The sequence below is a fragment of the Macrotis lagotis genome, chromosome X (genome assembly GCF_037893015.1).
Source record: "Macrotis lagotis isolate mMagLag1 chromosome X, bilby.v1.9.chrom.fasta, whole genome shotgun sequence".
Classification (NCBI taxonomy): domain Eukaryota; kingdom Metazoa; phylum Chordata; class Mammalia; order Peramelemorphia; family Peramelidae; genus Macrotis; species Macrotis lagotis.
The window spans coordinates 151,834,679-151,856,992 of NC_133666.1; the positions used below are offsets into that span (position 1 = coordinate 151,834,679).

General features: G+C 35.1%; 1 protein-coding gene across 5 annotated transcripts in view; it reads right to left on the minus strand.

Annotated features, from left to right (window-relative positions):
• The window catches only part of APC (APC regulator of WNT signaling pathway), a 148,989-nt gene that overhangs the window by 65,275 nt on the left and 61,400 nt on the right, over positions 1-22,314 (minus strand). For all 5 annotated transcript variants that reach the window (XM_074200564.1, XM_074200563.1, XM_074200560.1 and 2 more), the window contains 4 exons: positions 20,923-21,124; positions 9,219-9,327; positions 6,165-6,278; positions 1,606-1,689 (listed from right to left, as the gene is read on the minus strand). In XM_074200564.1, the coding sequence (XP_074056665.1) occupies positions 1,606-1,689; positions 6,165-6,278; positions 9,219-9,327; positions 20,923-21,074 (459 nt within the window). In that variant the 5' untranslated portion in view covers positions 21,075-21,124. The remainder of the gene's footprint in view (positions 1-1,605; positions 1,690-6,164; positions 6,279-9,218; positions 9,328-20,922; positions 21,125-22,314) is intronic.

Sequence of the window (22,314 nt, forward strand, 5' to 3'; positions counted from 1 at the left end):
CAAGACTGCCTACAGATCAAACAAATTGCAGATTTCACCCTGGGAAGGGCCCTATCAGAATTAGGGTTGCTAGGTGAATCAGTGGATAGAACGCTGAGTCTGGAGTCAAGAAAACTCCAGTTCAAATCTAACATCAGTTTCTTTCTAGCCATGTGATTCTGAGCAAACTACTGAATCCTGTTTATCTCAGTAAAGTGAAGTGGAGAAGGAAATGGCAAACTACTACCAAGAAAACCCAAAAAGGGATTATGAAGAGTTGGTGATGACATAATAATAATAATAATAATAATAATAATAATAATAATAATAATAATAAATAACAATTATCAGAATGGCTTCAGACTTTAGCTGTATATCGCCTCTATATGCAGGCTGATCAGTTGGTGAAAAACTGGACAGTTGTGTCTTGACCAGATACAACTGAGGGTTTTAATAATGGTTCTGGGGATGGAGAAAACATTCATAAAAGCCTGCCACCACCCTAGATAGATGGGAGAAGTCAAGGACATCCTATTCGCAGGAAATTGGATGTGATTACTGAAACATAGAGTTGAGAAGAATGTAACTGATAGTTAGTCCAATATAGCTGGTAAAATTATACAAGGAAATTCAGCACAAAGGTACCAAGGGCCTTTCAGCTTTGAAGATGGGGAATCTTCTGGAGGTTCTCTGATCTAAGGGAATGAATCATTTAAGAGGAGCCTCATAGACTATTAAGACGCATTCTTCCTGGATTCTCTATTATGAGGAAGGACCCAGACCAGTCAGCCTTCTTTCTCCAAACTAAGTCATTATATTCTAACTGCCCCCTAACTTCTATGGGCACCTTTCCCCATTGTTTGAGTTCTAGGAGGTCCATTTTGGGGAATGGCCTCAGAACATGATCCTTCATTCCTTGGACTCAAGCTACTATATTCCTGAATGAGTATCTTCTCCTGTTCTCTGCTTTTTTGCCATGACATATCCCTAAGATTCCTAGCAGGTCATGGATATAACCCAATATGGCAACTTTCACATTCCTATGAGAAAAATATTAATTTTACAATTCTCCACAGTATTCCTTTGACTAAGAGACTCTCCAAGGGAACTGGAGACTATGAACTTGTTTCTAAAAAGCATTGTGTTACTGTATTTTGATTTAATTACTTTTCTTTTTAATACCATGTATTTTATGTATTTGAAATCATTATTTTGAGTATTCCATGGCTTCACCATACTGTCAAAGCTTAAGAATGGATAACAAATCCTATTCTATATTATTTAAAATATGATTCAGTTTACACACAACCTTGAAAGCACCAAAAGTTATATGCCTGATTATGTGTAAATGAAACAGAAATAACTTAGAAGTATATTAAATACATCAAAGTAATCTTATATATTTAAGCATTAAGCCTACTCAAAGATAACAGAGTAAGGAAGCAGTTACTTTTATTATTTCTCTAACGAGGTTCAAAACAGAATAAACACCGAAATGCCATTATAATTATTGGATCCCATAGTTGTTAGTCAGGTTAATCATGTTTTGCCATTAATTCTAGCATTTTAAAAAACAAAAGTCCATTTATTTACTGACATATAGACAGAAAGAAACAGCTTACTAACCTCTGCTTCTGCAGGTTGGGACTGTAATAATTGTCGTATGCGAAGTATGTCCTTCTCAATTTGCTGAATTCTAGCCACTCTTAGCTAAAATAAAATAAGTGATAAAATTAAAAATAATGCATGCATACACACACACACATGGTAAAAATGAAAGCATCTCTTCTTCATGTTTCCAAGCTATGTGATTCTGGGCAAGTCATTTAACCCCATTCACCTCAGTTTCCTCATCTGTAAAATGAAGGAAATGGCAAAACACTAGTATCTTTGCCAAGAAAACCCCAGATGGTTTCAGTTCTAGTATAAACACCACTTTGGAGGGAGCTAGATGGCACAGTTAATTGCCAAGAATCTTAATGACTTAAATAACAACTACAAATAGAGAGAATAATTTCATTTGATTAATCAGGTCAGAACTAAGATCAGGAGTGATTAACAAGTGAGGGTGATGGTAAAGAAACAGAGGTAATAAGTACAGATTAGCCTTTCTAAGGAGTCTGGCTATGAAGGGAAACTAGGTTTTTAAGGGAGAAAACTTGTGGGAGAATACAGAACTAATCACAGATATCAAGGTCCATTTTTTTTAGGTGTTTGTTTTTGTAAGGCAATGGGGTTAAGTGGTTTGCCCAAGGCCACACAACTAGGTAATTATTAAGTGTCTGAGGCCAGATTTGAACTCAGGTACTCCTGACTCCAGGGCCGGTGTTCTATCCACGGCTTCACCTAGCCACCCCGCAAGGTCCATTGTTGAAAGAGTAGTGAGGTATAAGAACAGCTGTCTGAAAGGTTGTTGTGGGGAATACAATAAAATGTCACCAAGGATTCTTTTCAGTTTTGAATTTATGATTTCTGTGATATCAAGGTTTCAAGACAGCTCAACTTACCTTTCCTGATTTTTCCCAGCTACCTTGTTCCTAGGTTTATTAGCTTGTTTGATACATAAAAAATGGTCTCCCCCCCCCATAAGAACATTAATTTAGGAGTAGGAACTGTTTTACTTTTCTTTTGTTATTCTTAGCAGTAGCACAAATGCCTAGCATATAGGAGGCATTTCATAAATACTTCATTATTTATCTCATTTTGTTCTATGTATGTGGGGGATATAGTGAACATAAGATGTTGAGTTCCCTTGTTTGTTTCTCTCTAGTCTTACTGGTTTCAATGCTTTGCCTTTCTGCTTTTAAACCAATACCAAGTGGCTTTGATAACTGTTGCTTTATAATATAGTTCATGACCTGAAACAGTTATTCTCCCATCTTTCCTACCTTTTTTCAATGTTTCTTCTAATACTCTAGATCTTTTGTTTCTCCAACTGAATTTTGCTGTGATTTTAGAGTTCTGTAAAGGATCCCTTTGATAGTTTGGGTGGTACAGCAGTAATAGTAAGGCAGTGAATACCAAATATTCTTCTGAACTATTAAAGTTTTTTTTTATTACTTTAAGAATAGGATGTCCCACAAAGGATAAGATCATCTCTTCTAAACTTAACATCATACTGCTAACTCAAGCATTAATGGATACCATCTCCCTCAGTCTCCTCTCCCTCTTATTAGAGGGCTAGAGGGCCAAGTACCAAACTCCTTCCAAGTCTTCCTTTGTAGAAGGCATAAACTGGATCCTAATTTCTCTCCACTGCATCTGCTGTTCTTCCTGGTTTTTCAAATCCATAAAACAAGAAACCCCTGATGTCCTTTTCCCCATACCCCGTCCCTGACTCCTTTTGTTAGTTGTCTACCCCTTCAGATTATAAGGTCCTTGAGAACAAGGACTGTCTTTTTTATTAACACAATTCCTGGCACACAGCAGAGATTTAATAAATATTTATTGGACTGAATTAAGTATTTTGAGTGCTTTGGTAATTTATCTCCAAATACTTATGCATTTTGCAATCATTATGCATGAAATTTTCCTTTCTATTATTGCCTCTTTAATTTTATTATTATTATATGGAAAAGCTATTGATTTGTGAGGGTTCATTCTGCAGTCTGCAACTTTGCTGAAGCTATTATTTCAACTGGTACCTCTGATGATTCTCCAGAATTTTTCTAAATAAATCATAATATCAGAAACAAATAAGACTAATTTTATCTCCAACTGGCCAGTTTTTACATCTCACTGTAGTTCTTCTTTGCTTTATCCTTCCCTAGTTAAGGTAAATAGTATCATATCTGTCTCATAATAATACTTTGGGGCAGTACTTTCTTAATTTTTGAGAATAACTTCTGTAGTATTGTTACTGTATTCTTTAAAAGTGTGATAGAATTCTGGGGCTTCAATAGCATCAAGAGTTTTTCCTCTGGTAGTATAAAATTCTATTTCGTTTCCTGAGTTTTGATTATTTAAGTACTCTCCTTTGTCTTCTATTTGTTTGGGCAAGCTATATTTTTGAAGAATTTCCTCTGCTTCTTTGGTATTTGCAATTTTAGTAGAATATGACTACTTCTGATTGGGGTGTGTTGGTAAAGGTTTAATAACTAGTTCACTGAATAAAATGTATATATAACATTTTGGTCAGTTCTATTTCAAGCTGGCTCAAGTACATCCCAGGTTCTGACTATTCTTTTTACTTCTTCTGGTTTTGTTGAGATGATTTTACTATATTCATTTGGTATTGTGTTAATTTGACTTTCCTGCTGTACCAGCTTTGTTCTCCATCTCTCATGAGAAAAGCAAATACAACCATCTACTTCTTTTCTTCTCATTTCTTAATTCTACAGTTTGGCTTCTGATCTCATCACTCAACTGCAACTACTAATCAATGTTTCTTAATTTCTGAACCTAATTGACTGCTCTCATATCTGATCCTTCTAAGCCTCTGATATTGTTGTACACTTGTACAAAAATATTCATAGCAGCCCTGTTTGTGGTGGCAAAGAACTGGAAATTAAATAAATGTCCTTCAATTGGGGAATGGCTTAGCAAACTGTGGTATATGTATGTCAGGGAACATTATTGTTCTACTAGAAACCAGGATGGATGGGAATTCAGGGAAGCCTGGAAGGATTTGCATGAATTGATGCCAAGTGAGATGAGCAGAACCAGAAAAACAATGTACACCCTAACAGCAACATGGGAGTGATGATCAACCTTAATGGACTTGCTCATTCCATCAGTGCAACAATCAGGGACAATTTGGGGCTCTCTGCAATGGAGAATACCATCTGTATCCAGAGAAACAACTGTGAAGTTTGAACAAAAATCAAGGACTATTACCTTAAATTTAGAAAAAAACCTGATATCTTACTGTCTGATCTTGCTATCTCTTATACTTTGTGCTTCTTCCTTAAGGATAACAATGTAAAGACTAACAGACTATCTTCTGTGGGGGTGGGGGGAGGGAAGTAAGATTAGGGGAAAAAATTGTAAAACTGAATAAATAAAATCTTTAATAAAAAAAAATATGACACTGTTCTCTCTTTGTTCTCCTCCAACCAGTGTGATCTCTCCTCAGTCTTCTCTGCTGGATCTCCATTCAGGACGTACCCATAATTATGACTATATTTCAATGCTCTGATTTTGACCCTTTGCTCTTTCTTCTTCCTCTGTATTATTTTGCTTGGTGATCCCATCAATTCCCACAAAATCAATTATCATCTCTACACAGATGATTCTCAGAGTTAACTTATCTAGACATAACCTCTCACCTATCCTGTCTTTAATTGCCAACTGGGCAACTTAAATTCAGAATATCTGAAACTGTACTCATTATCTTTCACTACCAAGCCATATACTCCAAACTTCCTTATTTCTATTGAGGGTACCACCAATACCCCAGTCACCCCAGCTAGCAACATCACTGTCATTCTGAACTCCCTCACCTCCCATATTCAATTCTATTGATTCAAATCTTATTGATCTCACTTTTTCAACACCTTTTGTATATGGCCCCTTTTCTGCTCTGACACTAACATAATTCTGATGCAGGTCCTTATCACTTCATTCCTGAACTATTATAAAAGCTTCCAAATTGATCTCCATTCCTCCATTCAGTAGTCAAAGTTTTTGTGAATTACAGCTAGATTTGCGAATTAAAAATAAAATAAAAAAACTTTCCTAAATTTAAAGTGTTAAAAAAAGAATATCTTAATATAATTATTTTCCATCTTAGATTCCCCCCTTTTTTTTGAAATCACTGTCACTTTCAAATACTATCATTCAATCTTGTCTGCTAACAGAGAAAAACACTTGGGCAAAACAAACTTTAATAACAATCATATCTGAAAGGGCATGCAGAATTCCATATCTGATTCTCAAGAACATTTTAAACACAATATTTTTTCAATAATTATTTTAGTTTATTTAGTAAACAAACTAAAAACAGGTAGATTCTTATATGGCAATTTAAAACTTAATTTGTTCATTTGTAAACGGGTTAGACATATTTGAGGCATTTTATGTTAAAAAAGACATAACATTATTTATAATACTCAAAGGCCCCCTTTACTTCTCTTAAAAACACTCCCATTATTCTGATAAAATTCCAATGACTTCCTAAATTAAATAGGAAGCATTTGTATAGTCATCAATGTTTCAAAAAAGTAAAATCTAGTATTTTAAATTACCTGTGCTCGTTTTTCCATATCCTGGCAAGTACCTAGCTGTTCTTCCATTGCAGCTCTGATTTGTCTTGCTTCATACTCCAACTGCCTCCTTGTCATATCTGTTTGCAAAGAGAACTGGGGTGGGTAGCAAAGTAAAATAGTGAAGGACAGAAAAAAAAATGCTAAGTCATTAAGTGTCTGAATTTTTATACTAAAGAACAATAATAAGAAATGAAGCAGTAAAAACAATAAACAAAGTCATAAATTGGCATGATATACATATATGTGTGTTTATATATGTGTATATATGTGAAAAGTCCCTTGTTAGTTTAAGAAAAACCTTATGATTTGATTACCCAGATTCGCAAAAGAAAGTTAATAATTAAGCCTAGATCTCTATGTTAAATAAAGGCATAAAATCCAAATACATTTATATTTATTCTTGGTGACAAGTTATTTTAAATAAAATCAATAAACTGACTTTTCAAGGCATACACCTAGGTATAGAACATTGGTTTCTTCAAGTCCATATAGATGGTAATACAAGTTCTGCTTCACCCTACTAAAATTGAAAGACTAATCTACTTACAGAGAAGCTAATTACTAGGAGAGATTGTCATATAATGAAATTCTGGAGCCACAATAATTCAAAGATCTTGCTCTAAGAGAGTGTAGATCTTTGATGCAAAAAACAAAGTAAAAATTGAATTAAAACCAATTTCAATACTTTCTGAAATAGTGAAAAATATTTTTAAAAATCCCTATCATACAAAAGAAAAATTTTTTTTTTTTAAATTTAGCATCAGAAGAGAACTGAGATAGACTCAGGAAAGAGCAAATAAAATGGCAAGGTGAAAAATGACAGGGGCGGCTAGGTGGCACAGTGAATAGAGCATCGGCCTTGGAGTCAGGAGTACCTGGGTTCAAATCCAACCTCAGACACTTAATAATTACCTAGCCGTGTGGCCTTGGGCAAGCCACTTAACCCCATTGCCTTGAAAAAATCTTAAAAGAAAAAAAAGAAAAATAGTCTCAGATTGTCACAAAATTAGTAGTGGCAATAGGGGGTTATTTGAATCCACCATTTATGTGAAGAGGAATTTCCTCTATAATATAAATGACACATGATCATTCATTTGAAGACCTTTAGTGAGCAGAAAAATCTACTATCTTATAAAGTTATCCATTAGCCACTTGGAAAGCTCTAACTGTAATGAAGTTTTTCCTTGTCTACAGTAGTAAAGAGGAAGATGAAAAAGGAGAGATATAAAATTTTTCTCAAATGATACATTACAGTATGAACTATATAAGAATGGAATTTGAAACATGCCACTTCCACTTAATAGTCCTGCCTCTGAAATCAAGTAGAAAAAAAAAGTCAATTTCTAAGAAAAAGCCCTTCAAAAGTTTAAAAACAAAAACTACCAGACTTCGCCCAAGTCTTTTCTTCTCATTGCTTAACATAAAGGAATGATAAATGGAAGGTAAAACATACACTACAGGGGTGGCTAGGTGGCGCAGTGGATAGAGCACTGGCCTTGGAGTCAGAAGTACCTGGGTTCAAATCTGACCTCAGACACTTAATAATTACCTAGCCATGTGGCCTTGGGCAAGCCACTTAACCCCATTGCCTTGCAAAAACTAAAAAAAAAAAAACAAAAAAAAAAACATACACTACACTCATAGATTACACACACACACACACACACACACACATTTATATCTATGTATGTTTATATATAAAATATATACAAACACACATGTGGCAGGCATGTGTTAAGTGCTGGGGATACAAATATTATTTGTCATTTTAAGTGCTTACATTCTAATGAAAGAAAACTATATGCAGAGGAAAGGATTATATGTATTATATCATGGTACAGAGCTGGTTGGGTAGTGGTTATACTGGGTTCTGGTCACATGACCAGATCCCTGGGGCAGAGGCCAAAGTTCAAGAAGGAGGGGGATGAAGATAATGGTTAAGTGCAGGCATGGTTGGAAAATAGTCAAGAAAATATAGTTCTAATTCTTTTAAATGATTATACAAGGGAGGCAACTGAAGCACTTTGAGATGCTGACTTTATTATACTTCTGGAATCTCTCCTAAAATTAACCCTCAGAATTGAATACAATATTCTAGCTATGGTTTTCAGGGACAGAGTAGAGCTATGACCCCCTCTGCCTTGCATACAACAACACTCTTAATGTAGCCCTGGATGGCATTAGCTTTTCTGGATGCCTTTTCCATTACAATAATCAGACCATTATCTAGTATTATCTTTGATTTTTAAACATCCAATTGTGATCCTTCTTATTCCTGTTCAGGAATGTGCTGGTTTATGTTTAATAATGGCTCCTTGTGGGGGGGGGGGGGACCCACAACACACTTTTAGATTTAATATGAATTATTAATACTTTTTTCCTATTACTTTCTTAAACAGAGATAATCAAAACAATTAATTTAAGCTTGCCCACTGTTGAGGTATAATTGTTCACAATGAAAATTTTAACAGTCCACAAAACTCAATAATTGAGATCTATAAATTTAATAAGTATACAATTTGTGCTTTCATATAAGATTTGGCTAAAGAATGAAGGGGGGGGCGGCAGCTAGGTGAAGCAGTGGATAGAGCACCGGCCCTGGAGTCAGGAGGACCTGAGTTCAAATCTGGCCTCAGACACTAATTACCTAGCTGTGTGGCCTTGGGCAAGTCACGTAACCCTATTTGCCTAGCCAAAAAAATAAATACACAAACAAATAAATAAACAACAAAGAATGAAGGGGGAGGCACAGAACCCTAAGGTGTTATACTTATAGACCCTTGCAAACTTACAGCAAAATATGAATGATTACTCTAGACATGGTCAATGAACCAATTCCAATTCATTACAAGATTATTCAAAAGTGATTGATTTCTTTTAGAGCTGAAAACTAGCGTAGTTTCTTTACAGAGCAGTTAGGTTAATAAGACAGCATCAATAATTAGTACACTATCAAATATACATTAAATAGCTTTTTTCTACATACAGAACAAGTTATTGAATCTAAATAAGTTAGATTGCTTAGCTACTTACATTTTCTGTTAAGGGAAGACTATCTATCCTTTTTGTTAGGTTTTGAAGCTGAGCATAATACCAATCTTTTTCCTTTTCTTCTTTTTCAAGTTCTGCAAGTAGTAGTGATCTTAAAAAAAAAGTAACAAAACATAGAGCCAATGAAGAATACATATAAAATCAACCATAGTGCATAAGTAGCAAGTTTATTTAAGTATTAAGTAAAACAATTAAAAATAATTATTTCTAAGGAAGATCTTATAGATAGTAATTTTCAATTCAGTAAGCATTTGTTTAGTATTTGCTATGTGTAAAGCCCATTGCTCTGCCCCCTTACTTCCATTTCTAATATCCCAGGCTTCCTTCAAAATTCAGCTCCAATCCACTTTCTGAAGGCCATTCTTAGTCTCCTAAGATGATAATGTTTTCCCTCCTAATTGCCTTCCATGTATTCAGTATGTATCTTATATGCAGTTGTTTATGGTTTGTCTCTCACGTTAGACAGTAGGCACTTTGAAAGTAACAACTGTGGCGCAGTGGATAGAGCACCAGCCCTGGAGTCAGGAGGACCTGAGTTCAAATCTGACCTCAGACACTTAATAATTACCTAGCTGTGTGGCCTTGGGCAAGCCACAACCCCATTTGCCTTGCAAAAACCTAAAAAAATAAAATAAAATAAAGAAGACCAAAAGGACATTACTACAGGGGAGCAAGGTCAGTGTGTTTAACTGTAACTGATCAGTTCAATTCAAGCTTAAAAGGCTCTATCATAGTGGGCAAAAAAGTCCAATGAGCTACAATTTTGCTTTATTCATAGAACACAGCACCTTCTTTGAAACAAGCACCCCATTCTGAATGGTCCTTTATCAGTATCTTGACTCACAATCAGTTAAAATATCTTCACTTGCAAGTGCTTCTCCTGACTTCCATGTAAGCACTTACCTTGTGTGAGTTCTCTGTAAAAATCTTTTAGGCAAATGTATATTAACATTTAATTGGCCAGCTCAACAGATTTGCACTGTCACAGTTGGGATGCTTGACAGTTCATATTGAGAAAGGACTTAACAGAATTTTCCTAAGACAATTCAAATGAAAGTGATTCACTTTCCTGGCACACCACTGATAGAACTTCCAGATTTCACAAGCATACAAAAGAAGTCAGCAAAATGGCTCTGAAGACCATCTGTCTACATATCTCTTTTCTCCCATATTATCCTTTGGAGCCTCCCAAACACTGAACTAAGGGGTTGCTAGGTGGCGCGGTGGATAAAGCACCGGCCCTGGAGTCAGGAGTACCTGGGTTCAAATCCGGTCTCAGACACTTAATTACCTAGCTGTGTGGCCTTGGGCAAGCCACTTAACCCCGTTTGCCTTGCCAAAAACCCCCAAACACTAAACTAACTGGTTTGTATTAATCTCATTTAACTATGTGACATACCTGTAAAGTATATTGCTAAGATAAGTGAACTGATCCATAGTATTCAATAATTTCTCCATCTGCTGTAAACTGATGGCTCTGTGTATGGATGGTATGGGGCTTTTTGGTAGAAAATCTTTATTTTCTTGGTGTTAATTGTTAAGTCAAAATTAGCACAAGCAGCAGAAAATTAATGCATGCTTTACTGCATCTCAGCCTCAAAGACTACTCTGAGTGCATAGTTAAATGCCAACAACAACAAAATCATTCATCAGCTCTCCCTCCATTTTAGTCTTGACTTGTTGTCTTTTCAAGTTAAATAATTTACCATCAGTGTGGTAGTAGAACTGGATGCCATTTTTGTCCTCTTTTGAAGGTATCTGACAACACTGCAGAAAAACAACATGCTAAAAAGAATGAGATCAAGCATGTATAATGCCATGCCAGAAAACTGAATCGCTTCCATTTGAAATGTCTTAGGTAGATCTAAAGCTCACCTGGCAAACACCAGACCCTGAGGTCCTTTCTTGATCTAAGCTGTAAAGTATTCAAAGTCTTCTACAGCTGTAAAATATTCAAAGTCTTGTTGACGGGCTGGCTACATTGTTTGAATGCTAAAATATATGCTTGCCAAGAGTCTATTTTATGGAGAACACACACAGGATGAGTGATCATGATGGTCAAAAAAAGCAATAAAAGGAAACTTGTATGGTTTCTCTTGAGAACTTTGGAAGTTATTGTGCAACATGGAAGACACTGACACAGGACCGCCCAACATGATGTGCCCTCAGAGAAAGTTTCATGCTGTATGAGCAAAGCAGAATTGTAGCAACTGAAAAAGAAACACAAGATGCACAAATTTAAAGAATCCATCCAAAATGTTCACATAGTCTATTTGTGCCCGACCTGTGGTACAGCATTCCAAGCTTATATTGGTCTGATCAGTCACAGTCAGACCCACTATAACTTGCCTCTAATGTAGTGATGTAATTTTGGTCTTCTCTGACTAAGGATAACAACCCACCTGTATCAAGGCAGCAGACTGTGGCATGCATGTCTAGTTTCTCTCCTCCAATGGAATAAAGAAAGTCTTTTTTTTTCTCCTTATAGCCTCTTTAGTTTTATTTTAATTTTATTTTTCAGCACCTATATAACTTCTGTCCCTTTTAGACTATGACACCATCTCTGAGGACCAGTCAATTAAGGACTCTGGTATGAATCTTGCCAGCAATGATTAAGAGAGATTTCCTTCTGATTACTTTATTGAGATAGACAATGGAGACACCTTGAACTCTTGGGAAAAAACCTCCTCTGTCCATATATCCAGGAAAATTTCAGTCAGTGTACTCCTTGCCCTACAAATCTCAGTGGAAAAAAAAACTTAGCACCAGCTATTTTGCCACATGAAAAGAGCTTAATGGTATTCAAATGTCTTCTTTAGTTGGAAGTCTGGCTGGAGAGGAACTAACTTCTACCAAAGGTATATAGTTAGTGGCTTCACCATTGATTAATGATGGTCTACTGAGAAAAATACTCAGTAATGATTATCACTAATCAATGTGACTATCAGCACTGAGTAGTTAAGGTGTTAACATAGTTCTTTGGACTATAAATAGCCTTCAGGGCATCATAATGATGTTTTGAATTATTACTATAAGCATAAAACTGAATTTCATCTTCTTATTGGTTGAATTTCAACCTTAATGAGCTAAGAATCCTATATCTTAATAAGCTTCACTTGCACACCTTACATCTTAGGGACAGACAAGCTACCCTAGTGAAGCTACCCTAGTGATAAGCCCTGTGGCATTCTCATTTTTTCATTTAGCAGTTTCTGAAGAATTTCCCCACCATTTTTGTCAATCCTATATTGATATTTCCAAGTTTTCTATCCCAAATGAGAACATGTAATCCTGTAGACCAAATCTCTAAAACTGTCTACTCTTTTTCTGCTCCACTGTTGCCAACTATGTGCTGGCTCGAGTTTCCTTCCAAGTGAGCAACAAATTGTTCATGCTCTGAGAAGCACTCTAATTTGTTGACATTCAGTCTTTTTTTTTTTGCTGAATGGGAATATTTAGCTTAAGAACTTAAATTTATTATTGATTCAGTACTCTATATCACATATCACCTTCATAACCCTCACAACCTATCTATCTCTTCTGTTCACAATATCAAATGCCAATGTTTGCTGTGAGGGTGAATCTATGCAGTTTTAGGTAAATGGAAGACATTACTGATGATGAACATGAGTTGCCTAAATCTTCAGTAGCAAGTGACCACTGCTGTTGCTGCTTCTGATTCTATTCCTTTCAAGGCTTCCCTGCCATATCTGATAGTCTGTGCTTACTCTGGCATTAAAGTTACCCAGAATTATAAACTTGTATTCTTTCAGCAAATTGATGATGAGGTCTCTAGATCTTCATTAAATTTTTCTTTGACCTCATCAGGGCCTGTCATGGTGGAAACATTTGCACTGATGATGGTTTCAAGGTATTTTCCTGCAAGAGGTAATCATATTGTCACATGCCTGTGACAACCCTTTAGGGAGGCACACAAGCTTACCTAGATTAGTTTGGACAATAAAACCTAAGCCAGCTTCTTGGTGCTGTCCTTCATAGTGGTCACTCCACAAAAATGTGTATCTACCTCTGACTTAGATAAGTTGTCCTTCATTTGACAGCCTTGTTTCATTTAAGGCTAATGTCTCGATGTGATATCTGTGGAGTTCTCTTCTAACAAGAGCTCTTCGTCTTATAAGTCTACTGCATTTTGTATTGTCCATATATTTGTGCACATTTAATATACCAATGGTGAGTGGGAATTGCAAAAGTTATTGTACATTTTTGTGTATGCCTACTGCAAGCAAGGTGGGATCCCTACTTTTCATAGAAAGAGGAGTACAGTTGGGCGAAGCAGACTATTTTTTTAGGGCACCTTTTCGAACCCCTCCCTCACATCAGGAGGTAAACGATGTGGTTCTTGAAAAAGGCAGCTAAGACCTTAGAGGGGTGCTAAATCTCATAGTTGAATTCTATTGTTGTTTTATTCCAGAGAAAAGACAACCCTTTGGCTTGGGATCCTTGTGAGCTTGCTGTGATTACCAGCTCCCAGTATATTCATACCTGCCTTGCCTGTCTTCAAAGGACTCTGAATTCAGTAAAAATGGTAACAAGGTATGGGCAATGTCTTTCAACTTGTGCACAATTTGGATTTAGGTGAGGCAGAATTGTACTCAAAATTATAAAGTTATCATAGTCCAACCCAAGATGATGGAGCAAGCAGTAAGTCACTGCAACTCTCGCATTTTCATCTCCAAACAGTCATATAATAGTGCTCTAGAACAAATTCAGAATGAACAAAGGACAGTGTGAAACAATCTTTTACAGGAAAACTTGGAGGAACCACAGGAAAGGTCTGTCTCACTCAGGTAAAAGGGAACAGGGAAATACAGTCTAGAACAGGAAGCATCCAGCAAGTCCCACCTCAGCAAACTAGCAAGACATCATGAACCCCAGGGTAGAGGAGCAGGCAAATGCCAACACCAGGACCCACACCTGCCTAAGTATGGCCAGGGGTATTAGCAGATGCTAGCTCCAAGAAGCATCAAGTGATCCAGAAAAGTCAGCAAACAAGCATACTCCGGTGGTCAGACCACTACCTGCTTCAGTTGAATCCCAGGAAACATAGAATCACCCCACCAGGCTTCAACACACACAGTGGACACCACCACCACTAGGGCTCAAATTTACTACCTGGGAAGCTGTCAAAACCCTCTGGCTTCCAGGAATGACAGCCACTCCCCATCACCTCCTCAGTGCAGCAACAGAAGATGGCACTGTGAGCTCCGTGGACACATCAACACAACACCAGGTCAATAGCCAGGATCTAACCACTGGTACAAGAAGACTGATAAAGTACCTCTTCTACCCTGGGAGAAGAGTTCAAATGTAAAAGCCCCTCAATTCCCCCAAAAGAGTAAAACAACAACAACAACAACAAAAAGAATATGACCATAGAAAATTATCATGGTGACAGGGAAGAGAGCACAATACAATTCAGAAATGGCAACAATGTCAAAATACCTATGGAAAAAATCCCAAAGAAAAACAGGAAGTAGTCTCAAGCTCAGAAAGACTCATGGAAGAGCTCAAAAAAACTGTTTAAAAATCTTATGAGAGGTAGAAGAAAAACTGTAAAAAGAAAACAGCTGCTTAAAAAAGAATTAATCAAATGAAAAAGACACAAAAATTCAATGAGGAAAATAACTCCTTAAAGAGGACAATTGACCAAATGAATAAGAAAGTACAGAAGTTAACTGAGGAAAACAAATTCTTATAAGTTAGAATTGGGCAAATGGAAGCGTTTCTTTGAGAAATCAAGAATTCATCACAAATTCAAAAGAAAGAAGAAAAGGTTAAATACCTCATGGAAAAGCAATTGACCTGGAAACAGATTCAGAAGAAACAAAACCAGAATCACTGGGCTGATCTGAAAGCCATAATCAAAAGGAGGACCTGAAATCAAGAAATCATCAAGGAAAAACTACCTGGATGGCCTGGAACCAGAGGGCAAAACAGAATTGAAAAAAATCTAAACAATTAGCAACTTTAGCAAAGTTGCAGAATATAAAATAAACCCACATATAAATCATCAGCATTTTCATACATATATATATATATATATATATATAACACCAACACATATAAATCATCAGCATTTATATTTATATATATGACCAACACATATAAATCATATATATATATATATATATATATATATATATATATATATATATATATATATATATATAAACCAACAAAGTTCAACTGCAAGAGATAGAAAGAGAAATAGAGAAATTCCATTTAAATTAACTGTAGTCAACATAAAATACACTTTTCACACTGATAGGTCTAAACAACTGGAAAATGTCAACTGCTCATGGTTAGACTGAGTAAATAAAAATGACAATTCTACCTAAATTAAATTACTCATTCAATACCACACCAAACTACCAAAAAACTATTTTAAAGAGCTGGGGGGGGGGGGGGGGGGGGAATTGAGCATCCTGTTAATGAACTCTTCAGGAAAAAATTCCCAAACGCCAGATGGGTTCACAAGTGAATTCTAACAAACATTTGGTGAATTAATTCCAATACTATATGAACTATTTGGAAAAATAGTGAAAAAAGATTCCTACCAAACTCCTCTTAAGACACAAATATGGTACCAATACCTAAACCAGAAAGAACTAAAACAGAAGGAAAATTACAGAACAATTTCCCTAATGAATATTTATGTGAAAATATTGAACAAAATACCAGCAAGGCGATTACAGCAATATATAACAAGGATTATACACTATGACCAGGTAAGATATTTATACAGGAATCAAGGGTTGGTTCAATATCAGCAAAACTATTAACATAACTGAACAAATCAATAAAAAAAATGAAATCATGATTATGTCAATAGATGCTGGAAAAGCTTTTGGGTATTGTACACTCATTCTTATTTAAAACACTAGAGAGCATAGGAATAAGAAAGCATTCTTTTAAATGATAAACAGTATATATCTAAGTCCATCAGCAAGCTTTATCTGTAATGTTTTAAGCTAAAAATCTTCTTATTAAGTTCAGGGGAGGAGCAAGAATGACAGTATTATTCAATATAGTACCAGAAACGAGCTATAGCAATAAGAGAAGAAAAAGAAATCAGAAGAATTAGAATAGGTAAGAAACAAAACTATCTCTCTTCAGATGATATGATGGTAAATTTAGAGAATCCTAAAGTATCAACAATGTCAATGTAATCCAGTGGCAAGGCAAAAATCAAGAAAATAGATGATGGCTTGGGTTGCAGTGGATTGCCTTTGAAAACAAGGTCTAAGCTCTCCACAACTGTATATGCTTCAATCGCCTTCAAGGTCATTGGAACAAACTGTTATGACCTGTCCATTCCCTTAGGGGAAGTGTTCAAATGCTTGGGACAGACAACCCTAACTCACAATGAGTTTGAGACTAAACTTGGTTTAGTCTTGAGTGCCAAAATGGTTTATGAGTGTGTGGTCACTGCATATGCTATATAGCTTTTCAGAGTCACAGAGAGAGAGAAAGAGAAAGAAAGAGAGAGAGAGAGAGAGAGAGAGAGAGAGAGAGTTAGATGACTAAGATGGACACCAGAAATAGAAAGCAGTCCTGAAAAGTACTTAGAAGTCCTCACACTAGAGGTGTTAATCTTCCCCAAACACTCCCACCTTACACCTAAGTACTTAATAACTTGTCAATCAACTGAGCTAGCAATTGGGATACAACAACAAAAATCATTACTATTCCTCTTCTCAAAGAGTTTATATTCTACTATGGGATACCCCATGTAAAAATATGAGTAAAAACTATAATTTGAGACAGAAGAGAGCACCAATAGCTACGGAGGTAAGCAAAAGTTTCTTATACACCTGAACTAAAATCTGACCTGGAACAGATAAGAGGTTTAGGGGAGGTATATAAAATAAATTGGGACAGGTAGGCTTCTATTTTATCCTAGAGGCAATAAGAAGCTACTGAAGATCCTTGAACAAGGCGGGGGCGGGGGGGGGGGGGGGTCTGGCCATAACTTTTGATGGACTGGAGCATAAATATTCATATAAAAAATACTAGTAAGATAAAGATTGTTTATTATCCAGACTATGATTTGCAGTAGGAGGGACAGATCACAATACAAACTAACAATAAAAAAGATCCAGGAGAGAGTGAGTTTAGATGGCATCAGAAAAATTGCAGTTTTCTCTCTCCCAAGTAAGTGCCAATAATATATATATTGTGATATTTATTTTATGATATTTTATATCATAAATGGTATTTGACTGGAAAAATAGGGGGAAAAGAAGTCCTAATAGTTTATACAGTATTGGAATTAAATGTGCTTTAAATAGTTGGTAGAATTCACGTGTAAATTCATCTGATACTGGAGATTTTTTTTAAAGGAAATTCATGAATGGTTTGGCAATCTTTTTTCTGAGATGGGGTTATTTAAATATTCTATTTCCTCTTATATTTTTATAAAGATTCTTCCATCTAATTGTCAGATGTATGACATATAATTAGGTAATACAATTTAAAATTTTAAATAATTGCTTTAACTTGGGGATGGTTTTTACCCTGGAGGTGAATTTATCCTTTTCATTTTTGATACTGTCAATTTGGCTCTTTTCAATTAACTCCAACAAACCAAAAATTAACTATTTTATTGTTTTTCCTCCCATAAACCAGCTCTGGTTTTATGATTATTATTTCAATTTTTTTTTTCAATTTAAAGTTTTATCAATCTCTCGTTTGATTTTCAGGATTTCCAATTTGGTATTTATTTGGGAATTTTTAATTTATTCTTTTGCTGGTATTTTAATTACATGCCCAATTCACTGATCTGCTCTTTTTCTATTTTTATTGAGGTCAAGATACAGAGAATTACATTTTTTCCTGAAGTATTTGACAGTATCCCCTAAAATGTGGTATGTTGTCTTATTAGTGTCATTTTTTAAATGAAATCATTGTTTTTCTTCTTTGATCCACTCATTCCTCTGGATTAGATTATTTCATTTCCAATTTTTTATTCTAGCATTACATCACCTTTTAAAATTTATTTTTATAGTATTATGGTCTGAAAAAAGGATGTATTTGGTATTTCTGCTTTTCTGCATTTGGTTGTAAGGTTTTTGTGCCCTAATACAAGGTCAATTTTTATGAACTGGATAGCTGAGGAACTAAAGTATATTCCTTTCTACTACTATTCAGTTTTCTGCAGGTCTATTATGTCTAATTTTTCTAAAATTCTATTCAACTCCTTTCTTGTTTATTTTGAGGTTAGATCTAACAACTTTTGGTAAATTTGAGGACCCCACAGAAATGGTTTTTATTATCTAGTTTCTCCTGTAACTTATTTAACTATATGGATACTGTACTATTTGGTACATAAATGAGTAACACTGATATTCCTTCATTAATATTCTAAGAGCAAGATGAAATTTCCTTCCTAATCTCTTTTAATTAGATCCATTTTTCTTCTGCTTTGTCTGAGAACATGACTGCTGTGTGGAGTGAGTGAGTGAGTGAGTGAGTGAGTGTGTGTGTGTGTGTGTGAGAGAGAGAGAGAGAGTGTGTGTGTGTGTGTGGTCTATCTGTTTACCTTTACTCTGTGTGTATCTATGCTTTGCATGTGTTTCTTATAAACAACATATTATAAAACTGGTTTTAATGCACCATGCTATCAACCATACTATCTGCTTCTGTTACATGGTTGAATCTATCTCATTCACTGTTATGATTACTATCTATCCCCCCCCTTCCTCACCAATATTTTGATTCTACCCACTACCTCCCCCAATTCACTTTCTTTCTAACACTCCCCTCTCCTCTTACTTCCCCCATAGGTTAAGATAGGTTTCTAATCTGAGTATATGCTTATTTCTTTTGGTCAACTTTGATGAGATTGTTTCAAGTGATGCCCACACCTTTCTTTCCCTCCATTGTAAAAGAGTTTTCATGCCTTTGCCTGTAAGATCATTTATTCCATCTTATTGTCTGATCTTGCAATCTCTTATACTTTGTTTCTTCCTTAAGGATATGATTTCTCTCTCATCACATTCAATTTGGATCAATGTATACCATCGAAACAATGTAAAGACTGGCAAATTGCCTTCTGTGGGAGAAGGGAAGTAACATTAGAAGAAAAACGGTAAAAACTCAAAATAAATAAAAATCTTAAAAAACATCATTTATCCCAATCTACTACTCCCCCTTCCCTGTTCACCCAGTGCAATCCTCTCTCACCCATTTTTTTTTTTTTTTTTAGATATCATTCCATCAAAATCAACTATATCAGGGGCAGCTAGGTGGTGCAGTGAATAGAGTACCAGCCCTGGAGTCAAGAGGACCTGAGTTCAAATCCAGACTCAGACACTTAATAATTATCTAGCTGTGTGACCTTGGGCAAGCCACTTAACCCTATTGCCTTGCAAAAACCTAAAAAACAAAACAAAATCAACTATATCTATGGATATACTTCTTCTAACTACCCCAATAGTAATTGTAACCCTAGTAAGTGTTACAAGTACCATCTTATGTAACTAGTTTGGCTGAATTCCCTATTGTCTCTTTCCTGATTGTCTTTTTTTACTTCTCTTGACTTGGATTTAAAAGTCAAAACTTCTTTCAGCTTTGGTCTTTCCATAAATAATGCCTGAAGGTCCCTTTATCATTGGGGTTCTTAGACTTTGTATTGAGCTCCATCTTCCTGCCCTTGTCACAGACTTTAAAGGTCTAGATATCCCTGAATTACCTGAGTAAATAGCAAGATTCTCTCATAAACTATATATTTAGGTTAGAGTTTTCTGCAGGTTGCTGGTGGTATGGTAGATAGAGTGCTAAGTAAGGAAAGACCTAAGTTCAAATCTAGTTTCAAAACACTTAAAATCTATGTGACCTTGGGCAAGTTACTTAATTTTTGCCTCAGTTTGTTCAACTGCAAAATGGGGTGATAATAGACATATGCAACTCACAGGGTTGCTGTGAGATTCAAATAATGTAATATTTGTTTAAAAAAAGTATACGGCAACATGCCTAGCACATGGATAAGTCTCAGTTAAACACTTTATCACTTCATCTTTCTAATCCCCTTTCCCACGATCTGCAAGTTTTTGGTTGTCTTTTTGTGAGTACAAGGGCAGGTATTTCTCCTTGGATTTCTTGATCATTTTACAATCTAATTATATTTTATTTTATTTTCTGCAATAAACAAAGATTTGTTTTCTCCTCCCCAAAATTAAAACAAATCAAAAATCTACTAAGTAAATGTGTGTGATCAAGTAAACAAATTCCTAAACTGGCAATGTCCAAAAAATATGTATTACTCTATATCGTGAAGACATCATCTTTCTATCACAAGTAGAATATTTCATTCCTGGTCCTGTGGGTTAGTAATTCATCCCTGTATTGATCAGAATCCTAAGTCTTTCAAAATTGTTTGTCCTTGTATTTTATTCTGGTTGTGCAAACAATATTTTTCATCCTTGTTGGAGTAAAAGAGCTTTCATTTAATTGGCTAAAATAAGTAGAATTATGAATTTCAACCCTGAATAAAAAATGTTTCTCATAAAAGTCATGTGATAGTCAATGGCAGTTATTTATTTTTTTTAATAAAATGACTGGAATAAAATCTAATAAAATGACTGGGAAATGATAATGGCAATGAAATAGAACACATGAAATATTTTAATTCTGTTATAAATGCAGAAGAAAATACTGTTGTTACCTTTCTTTTTCAAGTTCTTCTAAGTATCCAGTGCTTTCTCTGCTTCCATTCACAAAACCTCTTCTTGAAAATGACCCCATGGGTACAGGACTGCACTCCCCGGAACGACTTGATACAGATCCTTCTCTACTTCCATAGGAACGAATCGACATCTTTGATCGAAGCTTCACTCCAGGGAAATTGCTACTGTCTAAGTTGAGTTCTAAACACAAAGAGAAATCTTTACATAACACTTTTTTAATTATGCAAAATAACATAAAAGTTAACTTGATTTGAAACTGAAGGCTTGGGAACAGCTAGGTGAATAGAGTGAATAGAGCACTGGCTCTGGAGTCAGGAGGACCTGAGTTCAAATCCAGTCTCAGACACCTAATAAATACTTCGCTGTGTGACCTTGGGCAAGTCACTTAACCCCACTACCTTGCAAAAATTAAGCATAAACACACACACACACACACACACACACACACACACCACAGAAAGTGAAGGTTAAAAAAAACTTCTAAATAAAATTTTTCTTCTTAAAATTTACTTTAAAAAAGTAAGACCTTGGAATATTTTTAGAGAATAATTTGACTGCATTCAGTGAAAGGCACAACATATAAGAGAACTTCATAAAAACTGAAGACAACAGATCTGTAAAGATTACTAGATGGGATGAGAAAAGAATTCCTCAGTTGTACCCAGCAACCTTTATAAAAACTGACCATATTTTGGGTTATAAAGACCTCACCAGAAAAAGCAATTATACATTATATTCAGAAAAAATAACTAAAAAGCAATTAGAGATTAAATAATATAATTCTAAAGAACTGGTGGATCAAATAGCAAATTATAAAATAAAAAAGCCTTAACAAATGAAACAAATACCAAAATTTGTGGGGTAAAACTAAAGATGGTCCTGGAAGGAAAATGAATGTCTAAATTGTTTTCATTATCAAATCAATACTGTATGGATAAAAATACCTAAACAAGAAATAAAGTTCAACTAAATTACAAAGTAAAAAGTCTTAAAATTAAAGAATAAAATTGAAAGCAAAAAAAAAATCCTTTTCCAAATAAATGAAAGTTGGAGCTATGGGAGGGGGCAATGAAGAAAATAATAAAATATTCAGAAAACCTGATTTAAAAAATCATCATAAATGTAAAAATGGAAAATTCACAAGAACTAAAGAGGAAATAAAGAAAATGATGAGGAATTATTTTATCCAAATTATGTTAATAAAATAATTATACAAAAATTTGAAGTTTTATGCCTAAACCATGGATGGAAAGGTCAAGCCAAGTGAGGAAACTATATACGAATAAAGCTAATGAAAACTGGTAAAAAAAAAAAGTTGTAGAAATAAGAATAGGCAAAGAAGGTGAAACTAGGTGGTGCAGTAAATAAAG